The sequence below is a fragment of the Oncorhynchus masou genome, chromosome 10 (genome assembly GCF_036934945.1).
Source record: "Oncorhynchus masou masou isolate Uvic2021 chromosome 10, UVic_Omas_1.1, whole genome shotgun sequence".
NCBI classification, from domain to species: Eukaryota; Metazoa; Chordata; class Actinopteri; order Salmoniformes; family Salmonidae; genus Oncorhynchus; species Oncorhynchus masou.
In genome coordinates this window covers 31,977,284-31,997,207 of record NC_088221.1, presented here as the reverse complement: position 1 = coordinate 31,997,207, position 19,924 = coordinate 31,977,284, and the positions used below count along the sequence as shown (strand labels likewise).

The window sequence follows — 19,924 nt, the reverse complement described above, 5'->3', positions numbered from 1 at the left end:
TCTGATAGAGGGGGGCGAGGCATTCACCCTGAATGTGCTGTGTGTTGTTGACTGTGTGTTTTTGTGGGGATGTGTGTCCTTTGGCAATTATTTATATATTATTTTATTATTTATTCCTTATGCCTTTGTTGCCTTTGAGGCTTTGCAGCATAATTGAGAGAGTGACAGAAACACAAACATACTTTGTTTGACCGACCTAACATTAAAAGGAAATAAAACGACTATCACTCAAATATAGCATAGCAGGAAGTAGAAGAGGAATATGTGAGCTAGAGCTTATCTTTCTCTCTGAACCTTGACAGAGGGATTCACAGTGTGTTTCTCAGGCCCACATCATCGCCCTGCTTCCTGATCTGGCTCCTCTGGACCAGAGTCTGCTTTACCTTAACCTGTCCTTCAATGACCTCACTATCTTCCCAGTGGAAGTGAGATTCCTTGTGAACTGAAACAAACCACAAGCATGTCATACCGAATTACAGGGGCTTATTTTAGAGCCTATTTATTTGAAAATGGTCTTCTGAAAGCATGTCGCAAAATGGCACTGCAATTCCATGGCAAGACAACTTCCATGTCTCTGGGAAGTATGTATATAGCCAAATATGCATTTCCCCCACTCTCTTTAAACAGGTGTATGAGCTCACACAGTTGGAGGTGCTGAAGATGAGAGACTGCCCCATAGAGGAGATTCATACCGGCATCCACAGACTCACCAGGCTCAAGACCTTTATCATGTCCTTCTGCAAGAACACCTTTCTGCCATCTAAGTAAGAGCCACCATGGGGAGCTACAGTGTTGGGAACCTGTTATACACAGTGTTATAAACCTACCCTGCTGTCAGAAGTCTGTCGGTGTCCCAGATCTGAGTCCTGTGCTGTTTGTCCTACCTACAGACTATACCAGCTGCCCTCTCTGCAGTTTATAGATGTCTCCTACAACCTTCTCTCATCCCTAACCAATGGCATCAGAAAACTCAGGTAGAGTCCAGCGAAGGCAGTAAGGTTGCAAAGACCATAATATAGAGCTTTTCCCAAGATCTTACATTGTGTGGGGGTAACTCACCCATTTCAACACCTCTGCATAGTACCCACCTTGTGTTATTATTGTACCAGAACACCTCTGGCTGCAGGACTCTGGAGTACCTGAATGTGTAGGGGGAACCAGTTGCCTGGCCTGCCCGGTGGTGCCCTGCGCCTCTCCCTCACACAGCTCAGGATGTCCAACAACGACATGCACCCCTACTTCTGGAAGAGCTGCACCCGGAACTGCTAAATTACATTTACTTTGATACTAAGTATATTTAAAACCAAATACTTTTAGACTTTTACTCAAGTAGTATTTTATTGGGCGACTTTCACTTCTACTTGAGTCATTTTCTAATAATAAGGTGTCTTCACTTTTACTCAAGAATGACAATTGGGTACTTTTTCCACCAATGCATATTTTAGCCATCAAGTAGCGTGTAGCTTTAATTCTGACATCCTACGTAAACAACGACATATGGACCAATCACATACATTCACCTCAAAAGACAGCGCTACAACTACTTCTTGTGTCAAAGTTTGTGTTGTCAAGATGGCTGGCCATGATCATCATCATCTCTCATCATCTCTGTGCTCATGCGACTTCATCAGATAATAACCAATAAATAAATGATGTTGCTTTGTCGGACAATGATTCAACACCCGTCGTAGTAAATGCAGATCGTAGTTATCTTAACCTTGCAGTTATTGCTAAGAAACTGGCTATATGAAGAAAGAACAAGTGACAGTCATAGATAGATAACGTTAGCTAGTTAATAACCATATCTATGACTATGAAGAAAGAACAAGGGACAGTCATAGCTAGCGGGTAGCCATGTCTATGACTAAGAAAATACATTTTAATATCGGAGTTCATTGTATCGACATAACATTGTCAAATACTGGTGTTAAATTCATCTACGGTCTAGCCAGTAGAACCAGTCAGCCAGCCACCATGGTGTTATCGCTAGTAGTATAATTCTTCCTGACTTTAAACAGATTAGTATGGGCAATGGTGCTGCCACGCATGTATCTGAACTTGGTGCTGACGCTGCTTCTGTTTCTACTGGCCATGGGTGTCCGACTGTGGATGCAGAGGAGTCGGAAAGCACGCCTGGCTCAGGACAGCTCCCAACGGTGGCCTTTTTCCACCCCTACTGTAATGCTGAATGGGGCGGGGAGCGTGTGCCCTCAGAGCGCTTCAGAATAGGTCGTTTTACACTGTCTGAGCCTATTTTTAGATTTTAATGCATTCATAGAGTGCTCATGATCTTCATAACCTGTATTTCCATTACTTAATCTCCTGATGTGTTGAGTTGTCTCTTCTGTGTCTTCCCTCCTGTAGATACCCACACATCTCTGTTGTTGTGTACACCGGTGACCAAGGTGTCACGGGGTAATAGATTCTGGAGGGTGCCACGACAATGATTCAACATCAGCTTGCCTCGTCCAGTGACTTTCATATTCCTGAAGAACCGTCTCTTGCTTGAGGATAGCTCCTACCCCCACTTCACCCTGCTGGGGCAGAGCATGGACACCATGTTCCTGGGCTGGGAGGCCCTCACATCCTTTATACCAGACCTCTATATGGAATCCATGGGCTATGCCTTCACACTGCCTATCTTCAGCTACCTGGGAGGACGCAGGGTGGGCAGCTATGTGCACTTTTCCACCGTCAGTACTGACAATAACCTGCCCAGGGACTGAGGTTGAAAATTAGCCGGCTGGCTAAAACCTGCGCTTTTACTGAAACGTTGATTCATGTGCACGGTCCCTGTAAAAATAAAATAAACTCAAAACTCAACATGCTTTCTGTGGTGAGAGGAACCCCAGGTCAGTACTGCTTATTTGATTTACATAAAGCATATTGGTATTGTTATTAATTGTGATACTGAGGATAATGTGCTCTTTAATAGTGTTTTTGTTTTTGTTATAGGACTAGTTATCAAATTGATTTTCCTCTGCAGTATTTGTAATCATCCACTCCCTCCTACAAACCCAACAGGTTCAACAATGCAGACAACATCTCTACTAACCCTGTCCTTAGTATGGCTAAGGTGATGTACTACTGTGCCTTCACTCTGATCTACGGCCCAACTCAACCTGGACACTGGGCCACATGCCGGCTCTGTGGCGCACCCCCAGCCGCACCGGCGTGGTCTACCCGCCCTGTGACGTCCGTTCCTTCATTGACATGCCATTGGAGGATGAAGTGAAAGGGGAGGTTATCAGAGACAGGAAGTGCCATTCGATAGTCTCCGTGGGTCAGTTCTGACCAGAAAAGACCATCGGCTACAGATAAGGGCATTTCAGAAGCTTCTGGAGAGGAAAGGGGCGAGGGCGGGAGTCTCAGAGACTGGTGTTGATTGGTTGCTGCCATAACCAGGAGAATGAGGATAGAGTGCTGATGCTAAGGGGTTGTGCCAGGAGCTGGGTGTGACTGACAGGGTGGAGTTTAAACTCAACGCTTCCTTTCAGTAGCTAAAGAGGGAGCTGATGGATGCCACCATTGGCGTGCACACTATGTGGAACTAGCATTTTGGTTTAGGTATTAATCTAATCTCTACCATCTTATCTTTTAGACAAGTATTGTAAATGCCAAACTTGTGATCCCTGTCCCTACTCTGCCTCCTCTTCTCTTCTGTCTCAGGTGTAGTAGAATGGATGGCTGTAGGGACTCCTGGTTCACAAGTCCGGCTGCCCCAAGCTGGACATTGTGGTTCCCTACGAGGGTGGACAGACTGGCTTCCTGGCCGACAGTGAGGAGAGTTACGCCACCGCCATGGAGACCATCCTGACCCTGTCGTCGGCGGCACGATGAAGATCCGGCGGAACACCCGGCGGTCCGTTCACCGTTTCTCAAACCATGAGTTTGACTCTAACTTCCTGTCTTCCATGGAACCTCTGATGGGAACACAGCAGCGATGAAGGAAGACCAATCACTCCCACCCCTCTGCAGCACTCACAGGCCTGATTGGTCGAATCAATTTGAATGTTGGAACGCTGATGGTCTATCGGAGCTTTGCTGGCTTTATTAATATGAATAAATGAGGATGCTTATCTTACCTGCTCTGTCTTGATAGAGTTACAGTGAAGTGACGTGGTGGACATTCTATTTATACATTTACACTCAAAAAGAATTTGATCCTGAATAGAGGTTTCTGTACTGGTTTCACCTGCGAAGAATGACCAAATATCATTGTGCTATTTTTTTTCTGTGTGATTTTTATTCCCGCCCTCTGTAAGGGACCATGGCTCAGAAATGTTACTGATTTAATGTGCAGGAAATGTAAATATACAAACTATGTTTTATTTTGGAAAAGTACATGTATTGTTCATATGTCTGATGAATAAAACATTCAACCTTGTGTTGTATTTTATTATTTTGATTTAGTCTTTAGAGGTTGCTTCATGTAACAACAAACATTTTCAACACCCAAATACTTGTCTGCCTGCTTATGTTATACTGCCACCCTGTGGCAAGAATAGGTAGCACCAAACCTGCAGTTGAGAAAAATGTAAGACAGGTCTACTCGGTTAAAGTTTGGGCCAAGTGATACCTATTCTTGCCACAGGTTGGCAGTGAAGGCTGCTGAGGTGAGGACGGCTCATAATAAAGGCTGCAATGGTGCAAAATCATGTATTTGATACCATTCTACTCCAGCCACTACCATGAGGCCGTCCTCCCCAATTTAGGTGCCACCAACCACCTGTGACGTCTACATATAGCCAAGAAAACAATATATGCAAGTTATGTTGCTGGAAATTATAGAGATAGCTTACTCAAACTTGCTGTTTTTTGTAGAAAATAATCCATTAATTTCACTTAAATCTCAATAATATGAACACTAATTTTCTGGCTGTTGCTTCTTATTGGCCTCACAGTCCTTGTCTGAAACCTGGGTATTCCTTGGTTGCTCTGCCCGAGTCTCACACCCTGCAGCTTGAGTCTGAGAGGGTTTACCCTCTATGGAGGTGTAACCAGTGGGCTCTATCACAGGGTGTATTTGCTGGAGATCTACAATTTCCTGACTGTCTAACTCTATTTCCCCCACTGCTCCATCTGTTACAATCTTCTCTCCTCCCTCCTCTTTCACACTCTCTCCATCCTCCATTATAAAAAGGTTCATCATTGACTCTGCCACCTCCTCTCTCAGCTCATCTTCAGACTCCTCAAAGTTCCTGAGGAAGGAGAGATTGAAAAATGTAGGAAGAATGAAATGTCATAAAGGTTGGCCGAGTAACACAAGCACATTCATTGTCAGCATCAGCCCAGTGTCACACTCACGTGTCGTCATCATCCGATCTGGGCTCCAGACGCTCCTCGTCCATCTCCACATCTGAGTCTTCATCCTCCTCCGCTTTTTCCTCTGTTTCGGCTCCCTCTTTCTCCGGCTCCTTGGCGCGGTCTTTCTCAGTCAATGGTTCTAAGAGGGAAGGAGAAAGGTGTCTAATTGCTGTGCTCTTGTATTTGAGAATTCTAGACCTGGCGAGAATCTCAATTGCATACTCCTCGCATCCTCTCTCTTCGCCTCCTTCTCAAAACCCAAAGCCAGAGGTCCCTTCCATGTGACTTTCTCAACCAATGGGTTTCGAGAAGGCGAGGAGAGAGTATACAATCGAGATTCTCCCTATCAATTTAAAACCCTGGGGTCAAGTCTAAGAGGAGTCTGACCTGGCATTACAGAGTCCAGGGTGGAGGTTAGCTCAGCCTGGCCCAAAGCATGGAGCAGGGTGTTGGGGGGACCCTCTCCCCACGGTCTCCTCTCCCATATTGCATTCCCTTGGAGATCTGCAGCATCACCTGGGTGAAGGAAGAGAGTACAGTACTGACCCTGCTGAACACTGACACTAAGGGAAGATCTCAATTGGGGTGTTTTTCAACTCCTGCGTCCTCTCTTGAGGAGAGGCGGCAAGGAGAGGGAAAGTGGACAAAAGTGCACTTGTATGAAGTTATACTCTCCTTCTCCAATCACGTGTCATCAGGAAAATTCCATATACAGGGTGGAATCCCAAAATAAATGTGTACATTCGTAAAACTATTTAAGTTAGTTGTTCAATACATTTTATAGATTAAAGGATAAGTAGCGTATTGTTTTTAAATATGTTTAAGCTTTCCTCCTGCAAGAAAACAACAGCTGATTCAAAGGGGGTGTGGCGGATTAAAAAACACATCCACACTTGCCGCCGGGAGGATACTCTTGTGGATCCTTTGGCGAAGTAGGTAAATGAGGAGGGTAGCATACTCCTCGGTTCGCCTACTAACGAATTGACACTCCCCTTGACCACTTATCGGTTTCTGGGACACGAAGGAGAGAGGACAGAGGAGGGATTGGTCCTGGCCGCTTCAAAACCCATTGGAGGACCGCTGGCCTTCTCATACAATGGGTTTTGACAAGGAGACAAGGAGAGAGGAGAGAGGATGCGAGGAGTATGCAATTGAGATTCTTCCATTGTGTCACTTCCACTCACCCAGTTCAGGCACAGCCATGGTGGTACACACTGATGACACATCCATCTCAGCCAGGGCATCCAGTAGGGTCTGTGGTGCTGCCTGGCCCCACCCCTTCCTCACCTTTGACCTGGGTGTGCCTTCATCCTGCCCTGCCCCCAATCCTGCCCCGGACCAATCCCTGTGCCTCAGCTCCTCCCCTGCCTGGAAGCTCAGGGTCTGGTTCAGTGGGTCCACCTTCCAGACAGACAGACACACAGACACACACACACACCAGGTAAACGGTGAGATGCTTGAGAGCCCCACCATTGTCCTAAGTGAAGTCACACACCACGTTGAAATGAACATACTCACTTAGGCAACATGGTAACATGTCATCTTTTACCTCTTTCTCGTCTTCCTTTTTGTCCTCTACTATTCTCTCCTCATCCCTCTTCTCCTCTTTTTCTTTGTCTTCATCCTCTTGAATCCTTTCATCATTTAACTTGATCTCAAACATGATAGCTTTCTTGTCTTTGTGCTTCTTCTGTAGCTCTCTCCTCTCCAGTCTGTTCTCCTGCCTGATCTGTCTCAGGGCTCCTTCAATGTCCTAAATGTTGCAGATAGAATTTTAAGATACAGGCCTGAAATGATTATTTATTGTGAGAGACTTCTGTTTTACACAATCCATTTCTATGTGAACGTTCGCAAAAAGCCCCTGGTCTTACCTGGTGAGTTTGGGGTCTGTCTCTGTCCTGGTCTACACTATGTGTTGGTGGCTCTATGTGTCTGGGCTTCTCTACCAGGTATGTGCCTGGTTTCACTTGTGGCTGGGGCTGAAAAGATATGTCTGTTCTGTTAATATCAATGTCATTGTATAGACTTAAATGTTGGAAAAATCTGTGTTTGGTACAGTGAGAATGGTATTAGAAACATGCAGTGGTGTTATGCAGATAGCACGTGGTTATGATGGTAGGGCATAGGGAATGAAAGAGAAACCTTTATGTCAATATGTTATTGTGTTTACCTCAGCATCAGCTCTCATTCTGATATCTCTCATCTCATTATAGTATTGCTGTCTGATGTGCTGCAACTTCCGTAGATACTCCTACACATATAGACATGAACCTGAATGTTTGACAAATAAACAAAGAATCACATATTCACTTTTCCACACCTTCTCCTGCCGTTCCGTCTTACCTGCTGCCCATCCTGCCTCCTGTCGTGAGGTGTGGGTGGGTGTGCAGGTCGCCCTGCCCCCTGGTCCTGCTCAGGCTGTCTGTAACGCTCAGCGTCTGCTGTGGATGGTCGCAGGCCCTGGGGGTGAAAAAGGGAAGTGCCAGGGTTCATATTTACAGATATTACAGTTACAATACATCAGCAGCATGTCCAGTTTGTCTAGTATTTAACAGAAGCCAGCAAACAGCTGGCTGTTTCAGCATAATACAGCCTGAGACCCACCAGCTGTTTCTCTGCCCTCAGCTTGTACTGGTTGGCCTCCTGTCTCCTCTGGCGGTATTCATCATGAGCAGCAGCCACCCTGAAGGTAGAACACACACAAATTAACAAAAGCCTGCAAACCCTGTATCTCGCAAGGACCAGGTTTGAAGAACACTTCATTATTCTATAATTATGGTTATACTTGAATGAACACTCACAATTGATAAGGTTCTGGGTGATTCTCTCTGTCATCATAGCTCTCCACAGGTCTCTCCTGAACCACCGGAGGATGATGAGAGGGAAGAGGAGGACGAGGAGGTAGAGGAGAGTATCTTCTCTGGATGGCGTCCAGCTGGGCATAGTAGTGGTCATAAGGGTTGACTTCAGCCTGACCGTCCCACCTGGGGTTCTGTTGACCGCATTGTCTGGCCACTGGAACCCTAATCTGTGCTGCGCGTGGATGAAACGGCTGAGGAACAAAAACATAAACCCAAAAGATAAGATGGAACAAGATAAAATGGAATTTCAGTGGTACAGTTCTAGGAACATGCTTTCATGTAGTAGCTGTTATACAGTAGTGAGCTACTGTAGGAGTAACTGATTTAGTTGTTCTTTAGACAGGTGAGTTACTTTGTGCTGTGGCATGACTCTGGTAGGGGGTTTCCAATTTGGTTTGGGGGACGGTTTCTTCACCAAGGGCCCAGGCTTCGACCGAGGAGGAGGCCTCTCTGAGACTCTGGCTTTGGGGACTATGTCTGGACCAACAGAGGATGAAAAAATGGAAAGTTACAAAAAACTAAAAGGAGATACATACAGTATGCAGCTAACAGATAGAAGGTAAATCATTGTGATGAAATATCACAAGCTACAGGACTGTTTTGCTATCACAGACTGGAATGTGTTCCGGGATTCCCCCGATGGCATTGAGTACACCACATCAGTCACTGGCTTCATCAATAAGTGCATCGATGACGTCGTCCCCACAGTGACCGTACGTACATACCCCAACCAGAAGCCATGGATTACAGGCAATATCCGAACTGAGCTAAAGGGTAGAGCTGACACATTCAAGGAGCGGGACTCTAACCTGGAAGCCTATAAGAAATCCTGTTATGCCTTCTGACGACCCATTAAGCAGGCAAAGCGTCAATACAGGACTAAGATTGAATCGTACTACACTGGCTCCGATGCTCGTCGGATGTGGCAGGGCTTGCAAACCATTACAGACTACAAAGAGAAGCACAGCCGCGGTCTTCCCAGTGACACGATCCTACCAGATGAGCTAAATTACTTTTATGCTCGCTTCGAGGCAAGTAACACTGTGTGATCACTCTCTCTGTAGCCAATGTGAGTAAGACCTTTAAACAGGTCAACATCCACAAGGCCAGACGGATTACCAGGATGTGTACTCCCAGCATGCGCTGACTACCTGGCAAGTGCCTTCACTAACATTTTCAACCTGTCCCTGACTGAGTCTGTAATACCAACATGTATGACCACCAAAGTCCCTGTACTCAAGAACATGAAGGCAACCTGCCTTGTTCTGGGATTTAGGCAACCTGCCTAAATGAATAACGACAGGTAGCACTCAAGTCTGTAGCCATGAAGTGCTTTGAAAGGCTGGCCATGGCTCACATCAACACCATTATTATCCACAGATGATGCAATTTATTGCACTCAACACTGCCCTTCCCCACCTGAACAAAAGGAACACCTATGTGAGAATGCTATTCATTGACTACAGATCAGCGTTCAACACCATAGTGCCCTCAAAGCTCATCACCATGCTAAGGACCCTGGGACTAAACACCTCCCTCTGCAACTGGATCCTAGACTTCCTGATGGGCCGCCCCCAGGTGGTAAGGGTAGGTAACAACACACCCACCACGCTGATACTCAACACGGGGGCCCCTCAGGGGTGCATGGTCAGCCCCCTCCTGTACTCCCTGTTCACTCGTGATTGCATGGCCAGGCACGACTCCAACACCATCATCAAGTTTGCCGATGACACAACAGTGGTTGGTCTGATCACCGACAACGATGAGACAGCCTATAGGGAGGAGGTTAGAGACCTGGCCGTGTGGTGCCAGGACAACAACCTCTCCCTCAACGTGATCAAGACAAAGGAGATGATTGTGGACTACAGGAAAAGGAGGACAAAGCATGCCCCTATTCTCATCGACAGGGCTGTATTGGAGCAGATCGAGAGATTCAAGTTCCTTGGTGTCCACATCACCAACAAACTATCATGGTTCAAACACACTAAGACAGTCGTGAAGAGGGCACGACAAAACCTATTTCCCCTCAGCAGGCCGAGAAGATTCGGCATGGGTCCTCAGATCCTCAAAAGGTTCTACAGCTGCACCATCGAGAGCATCCTGACTGGTTGCATCACTGCCTGGTATGACAACTGCTCGGCCTCCGACCGCAAAGCAGTACAGAGGGAAGTACATATGGCCCAGGACATCTCTGGTGCCAAGCTTCCTGCCATCCAGTACCTCTAAACCAGGCGGTGTCTGAGGAAGGCCCATAAAAATGGTCAAAGACTCAAACCACCCTAGTCATAGACTGTTCTCTCTGCTACCGCACAGCAAGCGGTACTGGAGCGCCAAGTCTAGGTCAAAAAGGCTTCTAAACAGCTTCTACCCCCAAGCCATAAGACTCCTGAACAGCTAATCAAAGGGCTACCCAAGCCCCTTTTTTCCGCTGCTGCTACTCTCTGGTTATTATCTACGCATATTCACTATAACTCTACCTATATGTACATATTACCTCAATTACCTCGACCATCCAGTGCCTCCACACATTGACTCTGTACCGGTACCCCCTGTATATACAGTTGAAGTCGAAGTTTACATACACCTTAGCCAAATACATTTAAACTCAGTTTTTCACAATTCCTGACATTAAATCCTAGTAAAAATTCCCCGTCTTAGGTCAGTTAGGATCACCACTTTATTTTAAGAATGTAAAATGTCAGAATAATAGTAGAGAAAATGATTTATTTCAGCTTTTATTTCTTTCATCACATTCCCAGTGGGTCAGAAATGTACATACACTCAATTACTATTTGGTAGCATTGCCTTAAATTGTTTAACTTGGGTCAAACGTTTCGGGTAGCCTTCCACAAGCTTAGCACAATACGTTGGGTGAATTTTGACAGAGCTAGTGTAACTGAGTTGGGTTTGTAGGCCTCCTTGCTCGCACATGCTTTTTCAGTTCTGCCCACAAATTTTCTATGGGATTGAGGTCAGGGCTTTGTGATGGCCACTCCAATACCTTGACTTTGTTGTACTTAAGCCATTTTGCCACAACTTTGGAAGTATCCTTGGGGTCATTGTCCATTTGGAAGACCCATTTGCGACCAAGCTTTAACTTCCTGACCGATGTCTTGAGATGTTGCTTCAATATATCCACATAATTTTCTTACCTCATGATCCCATCTATTTTGTGAAGTGCACCAGTCCCTCCTGCAGCAAAGCACCCACACAACATGATGCTGCCACCCCCACACTTCACGGTTGTGATGGTAATCTTCGGCTTACAAGCCTCCCCCTTTTCCTCCAAACATAACCATGGTCATTATGGCCAAACAGTTCTATTTTTGTTTCATCAGACCAGAGGACATTTCTCCAAAAAGTATCATCTTCGTTCCCATGTGCAGTTGCAAACCGTAGTCTGGCTTTTTATGGCGGTTTTGGAGCAGTGGCTTCTTCCTTGCGGAGCGGCTTTTCAGGTTATGTTGATATAGGACTTGTTTTACTGTGGGTATATATAATTTTGTACCTGTTTTCTCCAGCATCTTCACAAGGTACTTTCCTGTTGTTCTGGGATTGATTTGCATTTTTCGCACCAAAGTGCGTTCATCTCTAGGAGACAGAACGCGTCTCCTTCCTAAGCGGTATGACGGTTGCGTGGTCCCATGGTGTTTATACTTGCATACTATTGTTTGTACAGATGAACGTGGTACCTTCAGGCATTTGGAAATTTCTCCCAAGGATGAACCAGACTTGTGGAGGTCTACAAAAAAAATTCTGAGGTCTTGGCTGATTTCTTTTGATTTTCCCATGATGTCAAGCAAAGAGGCACTGAGTTTGAAGGTAGGCCTTGAAATACATCCACAGGTACACCTCCAATTGACTCAAACGATGTCAATTAGCCTATCAGAAGCTTCTAAAGCCATGACATAATTGTCTGGAATTTTCCAAGCTGTTTAAAGGTATAGTCAACTTTGTGTATGTAAACTTCTGATTCACTGGAATTGTGATACAGTGAATTATAAGTGAAATAATCTGTCTGTAAAGAATTGTTGTAAAAATGACTTGTGTCATGCACAAAGTAGATGTCCTAACTGACTTGCCAAAACTATATTTTGTTAACAGGAAATGTGTGGAGTGGTTGAAAAACGAGTTTTAATGACTCCAACCTAAGTGTATGTAAACGTCCGACTTCAACTGTAGGCTCGCTATTATTATTTTACTGCTGCTGTTTGATTAATAGTTACTTTTGTTTTTTATTTTCTATTTTTTACTAAACACTTACTTTCTTAAAATCTACTTAAAGCATTGTTGGTTAAGGGCTATTCAGTAAGCATTTCACTGTAAGGTGTTGTATTCGGCGCATGTGACAAATAATATTCGATTTGATTTGACATCATTGTAATGTTGAGTTGGCATACCCAGACAAGCCAAAGTTGCTATAATGGTACCATAACAATACAGGTGCCAGAATTGACGTCAGCACTGGCATGCTTCCTAATAGAATGACAACATCTATTGCCATTCACTAGATGATTGTACTCTGAGAATGAGAGACACGGCTGAAGTCATTTACATTTCATGCCCAGCAATCTTTGAACTGTGCTCACAGTTCAGCTCTGTGTAACTGGTTTTGATGCCAAGAGTTTTAGTGAATGTATTCTGATGACGATGAACAGATATTGGAGAGAATGCTATGACCCTGACCACCAGGTGGTGTAACTGACAACACTTCATCACAGCTACTGTGAAGCCAAGCCTATGAGCCAAGCCTATTTAAGTAGGAAACTTTGTTGTTGGGTAATGTGTGGCTGAAACCATTCTGAGAAAAGCTAATGATTATGTTAAGGGGATGTTTGGACTCAGACAGAAATACAGCAACACAATCTTTTCGCTTATGTCCCTTAAGCATGTGTACCGGTGATCTGTACTGGTGCGGCCCGCACTCTAGGTAGTGGGCCTGCAGCTCTCTTTCTGTGCAGCACTGTGTGGCTGAATTCCTCCTCAATGACCTAGAAACACCCAGAACAGAGTAAGGAAACAGCACAGGACATCCTGAAGTTAACACAATAATACAATAACACACACACTGTACATGTTTATTTTACTATCCTTGTGGGGACCAAACAATTGATTCCCATTCAAAATCCTATTTTCCCTAACCTTAACCTAACCTTAACCCCAAACCCTTAACTCCTAACCCTAATTCTAACCCTAATTGTAACCTTAACCATTAACCTAACCCCTAAGGCTAAAATATGTTTTCTTGAGAGGACTGGCATAATGTTCCTTGTTTTATTATCCTTGTGAGGACTTCTGGTCCCCACAAGGATAGTAAAACCAAAAACACACACACACAAACATGCAAGCTAATAATATCTGTTCTTGACAAGAAGTCACAAGACTTCTACAAAGTGTGAGCAGTTAGGACATTTGGGTTGTGTAAGTTTTGTTTAACCGTTTCAACCCAAAAAGATTTCAATGTTCATTTCTGTAAACAGAAAGTCACCCCTCTGTTTATAATTATCTAAGCCTAAGGGGGAACGTATAGAAAGGTTACCGGCCGAGCCTCCAGTCCCTTTCTTGGTACCCTAGTAGTTACCTGGGGGTCCAGGTGTTTGCTGATGTGTTTCTCCAGGAAGGGCCGTTTGAGGACAGAGTTGACGGAGGGCCGGTTTCGCGGGCTGACCTTGAACAGTTGAGTGACCAGCAGGCGCAGGTCGTAGGAGTAGCGGGTGGAGACTGGGTTATAGCGCCCCCTACAGATCTTCACTACCAGCTGCCTCAGGCTGTTGCCCTCAAACTGCAGGTGGAGAGAAAAACTATTGAGATAGTGTGGCTTTGAATTGCATGTGCATATGTGTGTGCATTCGTGTGTTTGTAGCAGTGCTTACTGGATGTCTGAGGGTGCAGAGCTCATACAGGACACAGCCCAGAGACCAGATATCCCTGAGGAACAGAGGGAACCAGTCAAAGATTGCTGTTGAATATAAGAGCAATCATTATAAAATGCACAAGGATACTTTGCAGCTGTGGTAATGGTGGATGACAGTTTATTATATATATGATGATCTGTGAACTATTCGTGTTAGAGGAGAAATTACACATAAAAATGTATGTGACAGTAAAACTCAGGGAGCGCCCTCTCTATCCCAGCTCTAGAAAGCAGAACAATAGCTGCCTAGACAAAGTGTGTATGTGTGCTTATTAATGGAGGGAGGACACCCATTTCAGACTAGCCAGAATGTGAGTATGATGGAAAAAATGGTGGCGTTGTTGCAGCCACATGGCTGATTGATCAGGCAGCTAGCTAAGGCTCTAAAGTCCTGTCTGCTTGCTTCACTGTTTACACAAACAAGTTCCAACACGAAATACATTATGTCACACAATGTTTTGATTGCTCAGATGGAGCAAGGTGTTTGCAACACAACAGTTATGGCCATATACTGAATGAACGTGTTAACTTCTCCCCACAGTCAGTCAGTGTCTCATCAGGTAACATATCACCATATCAGACACCGCCGACATATGTTATTGGTAGAAAGTAACACAGGGTCTATTTTTGGGTTGTCGAAACACATAACAGCATAACAGGAAATCCTGCGGGTGTGCTAGGAAGAGGTACAGTAGCTCATTTCATCAAAACACAACACTGACATTTTGGCTTTTACTTTTGCAGGCCAAGACACTGGATGAATCAACGTTGTTTCCACATCATTTCAACCCCAAAAATCTATGTGATGACAAACTAACTGGATTTCGTATTTTTTTCAACAGCATGGTGATTTTTTGTTGTTGATTTCATGTTGCATTCATGTTAGACAACTCCAACAAATGTAAATCAAAACTAGACGTTGAACTGACGTCTGTGTCCAGTGGGAGGCTGTGTGTGAATAAGAGAGAAAGACATCGATAGAGTGAGAGAGAGAGTAATAAAAAGAAGGGATGATAATATGGTACATACGTTTTGTTATTGTACGGTCTGTTGTCACAGATCTCAGGAGACAGGTAATATGGCGTCCCAACACAGGTCCTGGCTAGCTCCATGGTACTAGCCAATCACATTCATCAGAACATAAATATACATGAGTTGTAATACACAATGTAACAGTATGGTTGTAGAATGTGGAATGTTAATAACATGGTTTGGAACATGTCCTAGCTCTCTGTAATCAGCAGCTGTTATGGAGAAAATACCAGTAGTCTCTTTCCTGGCTGTGAGTCTTCTGCCACTATCATAGAAACTCACTTGTTTAACATTCTTGCAATGCCAAAGTCTCCCAGCTTGGCTTTCATCCCCTTCATGGTAAGGAATATATTCTAGAAGAATACCATACAATACAAAAACAAAACAATGATCAGAGTAGATCAAGTTGTTATAAGTGGTAACTGTGCTTTGATATCTATGTGGCTTTGTCTATGACAGCTGTTTAATACCTGTGCTTTGATGTCTCTGTGCAAAACCTTCCTGTCATGAATGTGCTTCAGTCCCAAACAGATCTGTACAAACCAATCCACTATCTGAGTGGGAACAAAATAGTTTACATGAGTATTTCCTTGAACCCTGTGTGTGTGTGTCCCAGTGGAGGCTGCTGAGGGGAGGACGGCTCATAATAATGTCTGCAATGGCGCTAACGGAATGGCATCAAACACAGCCATTACCATGAGCCAGTCTTCCCCAATTAAGGTGCCACCAACCTCCTGTGGTGTGTGTGTGTCTGTACCTGCTCCTCAGTAAACATAACCCCTCTTTGCATACTGATCTTCTTCATCAGATCTCCTCCATCACAGTACTCCATCACTATGTACAGGTTAGTGCTCTCTGTTTCAGACAGGATAAACTGATCAACATCACACACAAGAAAGCACGTACGCATGTATGCACACACACACACAGACATATTGACTGGATACAAACCTTGAAATGATTTGAAAAAGGTGACAATATTTGGATGCTTCATCTTTGCAAGCAGCATGACTTCCTTTTTGGATGCTTCCTTTTCCATAGGTGACATCTATGAATGACATTGCAACAAAAAAGGGGATGGAAATTCTCATAACAAATTCCTGGCCTACTGGTTAAAACAATGCAGTTGGTTGTGTAGAGGCTTGGTTATGATTTGATGAGCATCACAGATAAGTCTATGGTTGGTACCTTTCTGAGGTTGATCTCTTTGACCACGCACTGGCTCTCACCACCCCAGTGTCTGTCCCTGTCCAGGGCCAAGAAGGCCTTCCCAAATGCCCCCTCTCCAATCTGATGGACCACCTCATACTGGTTCATAACACAACACCTGAGGAAACAGTGGGAGAAACTTAGGGGTTTTGAAAACACACACCTATTGTCATACATTTACAATTCATCCTTATGTGTGTTCTCAGAAAATGAGACCTCCTCTAAGTGCATGAACTTGTATAATGCAATTTCACACACACGAGAATGGTTTGGATTTCATATGCTTAATTCACCACGCCACATGTATTTATAGCAAGACGTGATGGCGGGTGATAGCACTATTCCTGTCATTGGTTGGGGATAGGATGGATCAGATGATACCTACAAAATCAGCTGCCAAAACGCCAGGACAGCATGAGCCCGTTACCATGGCGACAGTACACAGAGCCGATGTGCTAGCTTGTCTGCTAGCTAGTTTACTAACCTTCTTTGGTGTAATATTGGGCTTTACATTACATTAAAAACAAACAAACAAAAGTGGTACTTACCAAGGCGACACGTTCCCTTTCAAATGTACATTTGTGGGAACACTGTGTGGTGATGTGTTTTTTTCAACAGAGTTAAATCTAACCCGAAAAGTATGTTGACAAAGATGGCAGAATGCACAAAAAAGCAAAGTACTCTGGGTCTTGTAGGCAATGTCTTCAATACAATTGTCGACCTGGAGCCAAATACTAGGAGTGTCATATTTCAAGGGCTAATTATTAGAGAGAGAGATTTTATGGCATTGTTTGTTACACTTCTTTCAATGGAATATTCTGGCAATGCTGAATCAAATGTTTAGCACTGAGCAAAATTACCAACACCAAAAGCACACTTCATTGAGATGGATTTAGGTAACAGGAGCCATCTAAACTAGTGGTGTCAAGAGCCTGAAATGTATCATACATATATCCTCAGTGCATTCAGTTATTATTACACTGTTAATGAGGGACAAATGTGTTCCAATGGTCGACACCACATTATAAATATCAATACATACCATGATGACATGGTTATGCATCAATGATTGATGGAATGTATATTAATAATCCAATTCTATCTTTAATTTATCTTTGACTGGTAATCTGATATGGGTTTGAGGCAAGTGCAAAGACAAGTCACTTTTTAACACTTGGTATGGCAGCTGAATTTTTTAGGCTTATTCAAGGCCAAGGGATCATATGGCTGTTACAAGATTAGCCTATATCACACCCAAAGTTGAAATGCAAGGGAGTGTGTTTGTGCTCCAGACCAGTCAGTGGATAAGGTGCAGCTGGACCAACTAATGCCAATGTAAGTTATACCCTATAGCCCAGTCCTGCAAGCAGAAACACAGGACACTAGCTAGCCATAAGGCCTCTACTGTATATGGGATCAGTGACTCTTTAGGAGGCATCAGACTCATAGCACTCCATGTAATCCCCTGCATTACCAGCATCTCTGTGGTCTGTCAACAGAGCTGAGCTCTCCCACAGGGTCAGTGGAGGGCCAGCCCTCTGTGTGCAAATGCGATTCACAGATTCCTCCTCTAACTGGGAGCAATGTTCCCATAATGCAAACATGGAAACACGTACAGCCCGAAATACACACATGCACATCACTTTAGATTCTAACCTGTACTGTGCCTTTTCTTAACAAAAATGAAGTCATACTGAGATATTTTGAACTTCAATCTATTTGATGCGATCCTTATGAATACATATGAATACACAAGCCACAAGACTTGACCAGGCTTCCCATCCCTAACCTGTCAGTGCAGTGGATCCACATACATAAGAGCTATTCAATCATTCATCCTTTCTGGTGTGAAGTGACAGCAACCATTCAAGAATATCAGGCAACAGAATTCAAAGAGCATATTCCATGAATCAGTGACTCAGTGCAGGCCTCATAAATTTATGACAGGAAGTCTTCCTACTCTGGGCTGACAGCCTTATTGATGGCTGGCATCTCCCTCCTCACAGAGGGAACTAGCTTACGACAGGAGTCTAACAACTGCTATATCGGTCTCTTCTTGTCGCCTGTCTGCGTGTTCCCCTGCCATCTGTGTGTGTGTGTGTGTGTGTGTGTGTGTGTGTGTGTGTGTGTGTGTGTGTGTGTGTGTGTGTGTGTGTGTGTGTGTGTGTGTGTGTGTGTGTGTGTGTGTGTGTGTGTGTGTGTGTGTAGAACAGGGTGACAGAAAAAGCAGGATGTTCTTGAGATGGGAGTGGAAGTCACAGAATTTTGATAATTCTGAGAAATTAAAACAGATTGTCCCAACATGGACTAACTAAAATGAGAGAAAGTAAGAATTGGTTATTCAAAACAATATCGAAATGGTGCTCACAAAAGCACATGTACTCTACATACTGTAGAAAAATCCATAGGACCCTCATCACCTTGAGTACGTCGGTGTGAAGGTGAACATGCAGAACCCATCTGGCATCTCTCCCATGACACCCTTCTGCAAGGTCCAACTCATTAGGATCTTAACCAGAGATATTTCCACTATGATCATATAACAGGGCTTATAGTTATAGTACACGTCAATTGATAGCTATCAGAGATGAGACATACTGCTATGGGAGCAAACGTAAGCAAATGCAACCACACAAAATAGACAGCATAGAGTGAAGAGGATCCAATGACAACAGAGGCGAAGCCAGCATGACTTCATTCAGTGGCAAATGTGTTCACATGAATAGGGCTGACATAGGGACAGGAATGGATGAGGTAGCTAAATGTAAAAGAATGAACATGTGTATTAAAAGGAAAGCATCTATACTCTTACAGAGCATTCGGAAAGTATTAAGTCAACTTGACTTTTTCAACATTGTTATGTTACAGCCTTATTCTAAAATGTATTAAAATGTATTTTTTTTCTCCTCATCAATCTACACACAATAACCCATAACAACAAAGCAAAAACAGGTTTTTAGAAATGTTTGCAAATTTATACAAAAATATTGAAACTGAAATAACACATTTACATAAGTATTCAGACCCTTTACTGAATACTTTGTTGAAGCTCCTTTGGCAGGGATTACAGCGTCCACACCTGTATTTGGGGAGTTTCTCCCATTCTTCTCTGCAGATCCTCTCAAGCTCTGTCAAGTTGGATGGGGAGCATCGCTACACAGCTATTTTCAGGTCTCTCCAGAGATGTTCGATCGGGTTCAACTCTGGCCTCTGGCTGGGCCACTCAAGGATATTCAGAAGTTTGTCCCGAAACCACTCCTGCGTTGTCTTGGCTGGGATGGTGCCAGGTTTCCTCCAGACGTGACGTTTGGCATTCAGGCGAAAGAGTTCAATCTTGGTTTCATCAGACCAGAGAATGTTGTTTTTTTATGGTCTGAGAGTCCTTTAGGTCCCTATTGGCAAACTCCAAGCGGGCTGTCACATGCATTTTATTGCATTATTATTATTATTGCATTTATTTTATTGGCTTCGGTCTTGCCACTCTCTCACGCCTGATTGGTGGAGTGCTGCAGAGATGGTTGTCCTTTCTGGAAGGTTCTCCCATCACCACAGAGGAACTCTGGAGCTCTGTCAGAGTGACCATCGGGTTCTTGGTCAACCT

General features: G+C 44.1%; 1 protein-coding gene and 1 pseudogene across 1 annotated transcript; one reads left to right on the top strand and one right to left on the bottom strand.

Moving 5' to 3' along the window:
• The first annotated feature begins 1,649 nt into the window (after window positions 1-1,649).
• Window positions 1,650-4,387, top strand: LOC135547530 (GDP-Man:Man(3)GlcNAc(2)-PP-Dol alpha-1,2-mannosyltransferase-like; annotated as a pseudogene).
• LOC135547529 (serine/threonine-protein kinase Nek5-like) lies at window positions 4,266-16,979 on the bottom strand. Its single transcript, XM_064976606.1, has 21 exons — window positions 16,872-16,979; window positions 16,303-16,441; window positions 16,066-16,162; window positions 15,872-15,969; window positions 15,585-15,668; window positions 15,397-15,467; window positions 15,112-15,198; window positions 14,042-14,096; window positions 13,750-13,950; window positions 13,066-13,159; window positions 8,521-8,645; window positions 8,109-8,359; window positions 7,912-7,990; window positions 7,651-7,767; window positions 7,478-7,558; window positions 7,179-7,286; window positions 6,857-7,060; window positions 6,492-6,708; window positions 5,695-5,823; window positions 5,308-5,446; window positions 4,266-5,201 (listed from the first exon to the last, which is right to left on the bottom strand). The coding sequence occupies exons 2-21, from the start codon at window positions 16,429-16,431 to the stop codon at window positions 4,868-4,870; spliced, it is 2,700 nt and encodes an 899-aa protein (XP_064832678.1). The 5' UTR covers window positions 16,432-16,441; window positions 16,872-16,979; the 3' UTR covers window positions 4,266-4,867.
• Between the last annotated feature and the right edge of the window lie 2,945 nt (window positions 16,980-19,924).

Excerpts from the sequence above, each read along its gene's own strand:
- LOC135547529 (XM_064976606.1), bottom strand. The coding sequence starts at position 16,431 with ATGAACCAGTATGAGGTGGTCCATCAGATTGGAGAGGGGGCATTTGGG. Across the intron at positions 7,991-8,108 it reads CACCCAGAACCTTATCAATT|GGTGGCTGCTGCTCATGATG; the intron begins GTGAGTGTTCAT and ends TTCTACCTTCAG. Across the intron at positions 5,202-5,307 it reads AGATCGGATGATGACGACAC|GAACTTTGAGGAGTCTGAAG; the intron begins GTGAGTGTGACA and ends CTCCTTCCTCAG.